The sequence below is a fragment of the Rhincodon typus genome, chromosome 6, assembly GCF_021869965.1.
Source record: "Rhincodon typus isolate 14 chromosome 6, sRhiTyp1.1, whole genome shotgun sequence".
Classification (NCBI taxonomy): domain Eukaryota; kingdom Metazoa; phylum Chordata; class Chondrichthyes; order Orectolobiformes; family Rhincodontidae; genus Rhincodon; species Rhincodon typus.
In genome coordinates, this window is record NC_063337.1 from 6258558 (window position 1) to 6266815 (window position 8258).

Here is an 8258-nt window from a genome sequence, read left to right on the forward strand (position 1 = left end):
TTCTAAAAGGCATTAGGGTGGACAAGTCCCCAGGTCCGGATGGGATCTATCCTAGGTTACTGTGGGAAGTGAGAGAGGAAATAGCTGGGGCCTTAACAGATATCTTTGCAGCATCCTTGAGCTCGGGTGAGGTCCCGGAGGTCTAGAGAATTGCTAATGTTGTCCCTTTGTTTAAGACGGGTAGCAAGGATCATCCAGGTAATTATAGACAGGTGAGCCTGACGTCAGTGGTGGGGAAGCTGCTGGAGAAGATACTGAGGGATAGGATCTATTTACATTTGGAAGAAAATGGGCTTATTAGTGATAGGCAGCATGGTTTTGTGTAGGGAAGGTCATGTCTTACCAACTTGATAGAATTCTTTGAGGAAGTGACAAAGTTGATAGATGACGGAAGGGCTGTAGATGTCATATACATGGACTTCAGTAAGGCATTTGATAAGGTTCCCCATGGTAGGCTGATGGAGAAAGTGAAGTCGCATGGGGTCCAGGGTGTACTAGCTAGATGTATAGAGAACTGGCTGGGCAACAGGAGACAGAGAGTTGTAGTGGAAGGGAGTTTCTCAAAACGGAGAACTGTGACCAGGGTGTTCCACAGGGATCTGTGTTGGGACTACTGTTGTTTGTGATATACATTAAATGATCTGGAGGAAGGTATAAATGGTCTGATTAGCAAGTTTGCAGATGACACTAAGATTGGTGGAGGTAGCAGATAGTGAAGGGGACTGTCAGAGAATGCAGCAGAATATAGATAGATTGGAGAGTTGGGCGGAGAAATGGCAGATGGAGTTCAATCCAGGCAAATGCAAGGTGATGCATTTTGGAAGATCCAATTCAAGCACGAACTATACGGTAAATGGAAAAGCCCTGGGAAAATTGATGCACAGAGAGATCTGGGTGTTCAGGTCCATTGTACCCTGAAGGTGGCAACGCAGGTGGATAGAGTGGTCAAGGCAGCATATGGCATGCTTTCAAGTATGAATACAAGAGTTGGCAGGTCATGTTACAGTTGTATAGGACTTTGGTTCGACCACATTTGGAATACTGCGTACAGTTCTGATTGCCACATTACCAAAAGGATGTGGATGCTTTGGAGAGGGTGCAGAGGAGGTTCACTAGGATGTTGCCTGGTATGGAGGGTGCTGGCTATGAAGAGAGGTTGAGTAGATTAGGATTATTTACATTAGAAAGGAGGTTGAGGGAGGAACCTGATTAAGGTCTATAAAATCATTAGAGGTATAGACAGGGTGGATAGGAAGAAGTCTTCTCCTCCAGAGTGGGGGACTCAATTACTAGGGGTCACGATTTCAAGATGAGAAGGGAAAAGTTTAAGGGAGATATGTGTGGAAAGTTCTTTACGCAGAGGGTGGTCGGTGCCTGGAACGCGTTGCCAGCGGAGGTGGTAGAGGCGGGCATGATAGTGTCATTTAAGATGTATCTAGACAGATACATGAATGGGCAGGCAGCAGAGGGATACCGATCCTTGGAAAATAGGTGACAGGTTTAGATAGAGGATCTGGATCGGCGCAGGCTTGGAGGGCCGAAGGGCCTGTTCCTGTGCTCTAATTTTCTTTGTTCTTTGTTCTAACAGTCATAAAATATCCCAAGATGTTTTATAGGAATGACTACCATATAAAATTTGAAATCCAGCTGAAATTATGTTAAGATAAAGTGATCAAAATCACGGTCAACGAGGTAAGTTTTAAAAAGCATCTCAAGGTAAGTTTGAGAGAAACAGATTCATGATGAATTGCCTTTTCACGTGCTTTCATGTTGTACAATGACGGAACTATTGTCTTACATTAACTGAACCAGCTTAATTTTTTTGGTGAAAATAGCGCACCTTGATTATCATGTCTCCTTCAAATGTATTCCGCAACTAAAATGATTGCCACAATTTGTTGAGATGTATCAAACGAGAAAGGGAGCAATACCTGACCACTCAGTAACAGACTTAAGTGAGCAGTTAGGCTTTTATTAAATATTTGAAGATAACAATGTAGGGATACTGGAAAGTGTCAGGGAGTAGGAATAACTGCTCCCTCAATTCGATATGAATACAGTTTGAATCTTAATTTAATCAAGTGCAGGATACAATACAATGGCAGCACAGTGATGAGAGTCAGCTAAAGAATCGGCTTAGCCCTTTCCAGAATTTTAGGTGTCCAAGCATTTTCAGTGAGATATGGGTACAATTTGCAGGTGTAATTGGAAAATCAAGGCTAGGAACCTGTGACAAGTAACTCAATTCCTGACCTCCCAAAATCTGAATACCATCTACATACCACAAACCAGGAATATATTGGTCTACTTACAGCATGTGGACTACAGCAATTCAATGTGGCAGCTCACCACCACCTTCTCAAGGGCAACTAGGGATGGGCAATAAATGCTGGCCAGCCAGCGATAACCACATCCCATGATTGAATTTTTAAAAACTCGCTAAAACTAACCTTCTCTTGGGAAATAAGGCAGGGCAAGTGACTGAGGTGTTAGTGAGGGAGCACTTTGGGACGAGTGACCTAATTCTAGTAGTTTTAAAATAGTTATGGAATAGGATAGGCCTGGTCCATAAGTTATAAATTGTGGCAAGGTCAATTTTAATGACATTAGACAGGAACTTTCAAAAGTTGATTGTGCGAAGCTGTTTGCAGGTAAAGGGACATCTGGCAAGTGGAAAACTTTCAAAAGGGAGATAATGAGAGTTTACAGCCAGTATGGGCAAGGCTAGCAGGAGAAGGAAACACTGGATGCCGAGAGATATTGAGGCTCCAGCCAATTAAAAAAAGGAGACATACGTCAGGTATAGACAGCTGGGATCAAATGAAGCCCTCGAGGAGTATATGGTGTGTAGGAGTACACTTAAGAGGGAAATCAGGCAAAAAAGGGGTCATGCGATAGCTTTGGCAGATAGGGTAAAGGAGAATCCAAAGAGATTCTACAAGTATATTAAAGGCAAAAAAAAAGGAGTAAGTAGGAAGAGAATATGGCCCTTTAAATTTCAACGAGGCTGTCTATTTTTGGAACCACAGGAGAAGGGTGAGATCCTAAATTAATACTTCACATCAGTATTTATCATGAACAAAGACATGGCAGCTACAGAATTAGAGGAGATAAATTATGATATCTTGAAAAGAGTCAACATTACAAAAGAGTTGGTGTTGGAGGTCTTAAAATACAAAGGTAGATGAACCCCTGGGACCTGATCAAGGGTATCCCAAGACATTGTGGGAATTTAAGGAAGAAACTATTGAGCCCTGGAGAGTGACTATTATTGCACTGTTATTTGAGAAAGGCTTCAAGGAAAAGCCAGGGAACTACAGACCAGTGAGCCTAACGTCAGTGGTGGCTAAGTTGTTGGAGGGGATTCTGAGAGATAAGATCTAAAGCATTGGGAAAGGCAAGGACTGATTAGGGATTGTCACCATGGCTTTGTGCATGGGAAATCGTATATCACAAATTTGAGATTTTTGAACAGGTGACTGAGAAGATAGGCGAAGGCAGAGCAGTAGATGTTGTCTACGTGGACTTTAGCAAGGCCTTTGACAAGATTCTGTATGGTACACGGGTTAGCGAGATCATGTTGATCGAGGGTGAACTAGCCAATTGGATTCAAAATTGGCTTGATGGTAGGAGATAGAGCTTTGTTGTTCAGATTGGAGGTCTATGACCAGCGGAGTGCCGTAAGGATTGGTGCTATGATCACCGTTGTTCATTAGCGGAAAAGAAGCGGTTCTTGAAGCTATTCATATATGTATTCAAACTCTGAAATCTTTTGCCCAACGGAACAGAGTGGAAGAGTGCATAACTGGTGTGGGAGGGGTCTTTGATTATGTTGGCTGCTTTCTTGAGGCAGCAGGAAGTATAGATGGAGCTAATGGATGGAAGGCTGGTTTGCATGATGGACTTGGCTGTGTTCACAACTCTGTAGTTTCTTGCGGTCTTGGGAAGAGCAGTTGCTGTATCATGCTGTGATGCATCCAGATAGAATGCATTGGTGCATCTATAAAAATTGGTGAGAGCCCTTGTGGATATGCCAGATTTCCTTAGCCTCCTGAGTGAGAAGAGTCATTGTTGTGCTTTCTTGACTGTATGGACTGGGACAGATTGCTGGTGATCATCGCTCCCAGAAACTCGGCACGCTCAACCACCAATACCCCTGCACCGTTGATGCAGACAGGGAGTGCCCTCCATTCTGCTTCATGAAGCAAATGATTCTCTCCTTCATTCTGCTGACATTGATGGAGAGATTGTTGTTTTTACACCATGCCCCTAAGCACTCAATCTCTTTCCTGTATTCTGTCTTGATGCTGTTTGAGATATGATCTACAACAGTGTCGTTGTCAGCGAACTGGTAAATGGAGTTGGGGGTGGAATTTGGCCACACAGTTGTGAGTGTAGAAGGAGTACAATAGGAGGCCGAGTATGCAGCCTTGTGGGGACCGATGTTGAGGATTATGATGGAGGAGGTGTTGTCACCTATTCTTGCTGATTGTGGTCCATGGGTCAGGAAGTCGAAGATCCAGTTACAGAGGGGTGAGCTGAGACCTAGGTCATGGAGCTTAGAGATGAGTTATTTGGAATTATGGTTTTGAAGGCAGAACTGTAGTCAAAAAGTGGGAGATGACATAGGTATCCTTGCTATCCAGATGTTCCAGGGAGGAGTGTAGGATCAAGGGGACGGTGTCTGCTGTGGACCTGTTGCTCCAGTAGGCGACTTGCAAAGGATCAAGGCAATTTGGTCAGCTGGAATTGATATGAGCCATGACTAGCCTCTCTGAGTACTTCATAATTATGGAGGTCAGAGCCACTAGGTGGTTGTCATTGAGACATGCTGCATGATTTTCTTCGGCAATGGGATGATGGTGGTCTTTAGATCGTAGTAAGGAGAAATTAAAGATGTCTGCAAATAGTCCTGCCAGCAGGATGTGAGTGTACGGCTAGGGATTCTATCTAGGCCAGTCGCTTTCAGCTGGTTCACTCTCAAGAAGGCCAATCTAACATCTGTGGCAGTGACTGTAGGTACAGGTGCATCGGAAGTTGTTTGGCTAGATGATATCGTTTCACTGCCCTTTTGTTCAAAGCAAACATAGAATGCATTAAGCTCACTAGGTAGGGATGTACTGCTGCCTGCAATTCTGTTCGACTTCACTTTGCAGCCTATTATGTCATGTAAGCCTTGCCATAAAACAACAGGTATCTGTGTGGTTGGTCTGGGTCTTAAGCTTAGCTTGTTAATGTCTCTTGGCGTCTCTGATGGCTGTATGAAGGTTACACCTGGATTTCCTGTACAGTCAGGGTTACCTGACTTTACTGAAGTCCATGTGTGAGGCCTACATGAATGGATCTCCCGGTTCATCCACAGTTTCCAGTTAGGGAACATTCAGATTAACATTTTGGCAAGCTTACTAATGAAGTCTACAACGGCTTCTCTCTATCACTCTAACTAAGACTGTTAAATCATATGGAACACCTCAATTGTTATCACCTCTAATTATCTACCTAAAATCTAAATTAAGATTATTCAAACTTTTTTTTTCTAAACTCTTTTTCCTCAGAGTAACTCTTCTTCCCCAATATCTCGCTGGTAAATATAGACTGCAGGCCCTCCAGGGTGACTATATCTTCCCTGAAGTCTATGCTTAGAACTGAGTGCATACATAAAAGTAACATAGACTTGCATTTTAAAAGTGCAAATTGAGCTTCGAGTTTCCCAAGTATTTTATAGCTAATTTAGTACTTCTAGAGTTTAGTCACTGTTGTACTGGAGAAAATAGGGTAGAAAGCTTGCACACAGTCTCACAAAGAGCAATGTGCTGATTGAGGGAGAAATAGTATTCTGTGTTGCACTGGAGAGTCAACCTAGATTGTGTGTTCAGGTTTCGGCCCCTAGGCTGGAGGTTTGAACCCATGATGTTATGACTCAGTGAGGCACAGCTAACACATTGTTTCCTAGAGTAAACAGAGATCAGTTAAACAAATAAAGTTTGTGCTGTTTTCATAATGATTCCTTGCACATAATTTATTTCCAAATCCTTGTTGGACAATACATACTTAAAGGTGGGACGGTGAAATTTTATTTATTGTTTATTTATACTATGATGCTGCGCAAGCAATGTGGTGATTTTACATGACAGAAAAAAAATCTTGCCTAGAACACTATTAACAAGGTACTCCAACAATTGTGCATTACAGCATTCAAATGATCACTCAGGTACAAGCCTGCGCAATGAGTTTAAACTACTTGACCAGGATATGCAGAAGAGACAGAACTGTTGCACACATGTAACACACAACGGTTTTCAAAATGAATCAATGGTCCTCATCAGGAGCAAAGTCCTGGGTAATTCTCAGTAGACTGAAAGATACCAATTACCTTAAGGTAGGTCAAAAGCCAGGGATTGTATTGTTTTCCTGCTGTATACACCTCACTACCAAGGAATGCATTTACCAATATAGTTGTCTCTAGGGTATGAAGGCTATGTTTACAGCTGGTATTATTCAAATGTCCCCGACGCCCTTTGCATGAGAAATTAGTATAGCAATGGATTGGAGTTCACTTAACACAGAGCATGCTGTATATCCATAGATTTGTACATGCTGATACGTGAACATGGGCATCAGACTGATAAACATTCTAGCAATAATGTGGCAAGTGTCAGGAATACTAAGCTCAGCTCCATGAATCATGAGTGGACTCAGAACTTTGAGCCTCCTTTGAGTATATATCAGTATATACATTAAATTTCCATGAACCCAAAGGTAAAGTGTTCATTCCATAACGTGCATTGAAACAAAACTTATTAAAGCAACTGTTGTGTTCTACAGAATTAAAAATGTTAATGTGAAAATCTAGCAGCAGGTGAGTGTAAGATAATTCATAGTTTGCACAGAGAAAGCTATACATATGTCAGAATAACAAGAGCCTGACAGCCGTATCCAATCTTTAGTTCTCTCTAGGCTTGACATTTGCAATGGTTGTGACCAGGCTCCCATGTTTCCTTATGGAGCCTGTAACCTAACTTAATGGACGTATACATTGATGGCAATGGGGAGCATATGAAGTCAGCAGTTAAGCTCAGGTCAAACAATTACAAAATCTCCAGAACAATCAATTTATCCTCAGACAATGGCCACTGAGATAGATGGAATTGGTGGTTACAAACCAGAGGTTCTGTTGGGGACCAAACGTTAAGGTTTTGAGTTAGAGGAAATCTGTGCTCACCCTAATTTGTCGCGCACAGAGTTAATCTTCAAGCAGAATTTGCAAGTTCTTCAAAGCAGGATGAATGTAGCACCATACTGTTCACATATTCATTTTCACAGCTGTGAGGGTTTTGACACATCCTTGAGCTAACATTAAGTTTTGGAAACAGTGGTGAACAGCTCCAAGCCATGTGTGATCTGCAAACAAAATATGTCAACCGTTTGCTAAGCTCCCAGTGGAACCAATTTGCAAACTTGGCATCTCAAGAAAATTTAGAAGCAACCCTTCCTCAGAAAGCAGTAAACTTTTCATGCACTTTCCTCGGAGCATTACTTTAAGGAGGTTACTTTTTAAGGCTCACATACCCATCCTTTCATTTAAAAAATTCTGAACTGTATGTTGAGATGAACATTTTTTTGAGGGGCTGTTGATTCCCAATCTGAATACTGGAATCTGCCTACCATGTAGTTGGAATAGTGGATATCGCCTTCTTTGTCTGCCTACACTCTGGCATTGCATTCTTGTCGTCATTGTCTTCAGGAATAGTGCCAGAAGACTGGAGACTAGCAAATGTTGTCCCCTTGTTCAAGAAGAGGAGTAGAGACAACCCTGGTAATTATAGACCAGTGAGCCTTACTTCGGTTGTGGGTAAAGTGTTGGAAAGGATTATAAGAGATAGGATTTATAATCATCTAGAAAGGAATAACTTGATTAGGGATAGTCAACACGGTTTTGTGAAGGGTAGGTCGTGCCTCACAAACCTTATTGAGTTCTTCGAGAAGGTGACCAAACAGGTGGATGAGGGTAAAGCGGTTGATGTGGTGTATTTGGATTTCAGTAAAGCGTTTGATAAGGTTCCCCATGGTAGGCTATTGCAGAAAATACGGAGGCATGGGATTGAGGGTGATTTAGCGGTTTGGATCAGAAATTGGCTAGCTGTAAGAAGACAGAGGGTGGTGGTTGATGGGAAATGTTCATCCTGGAGTTCAGTTACTAGTGGTGTACCTCAAGGATCTGTTTTGGGGCCACTGCTGTTTGTCATTTTTATAAATGA

General features: G+C 42.2%; 2 protein-coding genes across 2 annotated transcripts in view; one reads left to right on the plus strand and one right to left on the minus strand.

The window, feature by feature from the left end:
- The window catches only part of LOC109914160 (alkaline ceramidase 3-like), a 225651-nt gene that overhangs the window by 54037 nt on the left and 163356 nt on the right, over window positions 1-8258 (plus strand). The gene's annotated exons all lie outside the window — the stretch shown is intronic.
- Window positions 7340-8258, minus strand: part of LOC109919078 (alkaline ceramidase 3-like) — a 65070-nt gene continuing 64151 nt past the window's right edge. The window contains exon 6 of the mRNA XM_048598089.1: window positions 7340-7401. Within this exon, the coding sequence (XP_048454046.1) occupies window positions 7357-7401 (45 nt within the window). The 3' untranslated portion in view covers window positions 7340-7356. The remainder of the gene's footprint in view (window positions 7402-8258) is intronic.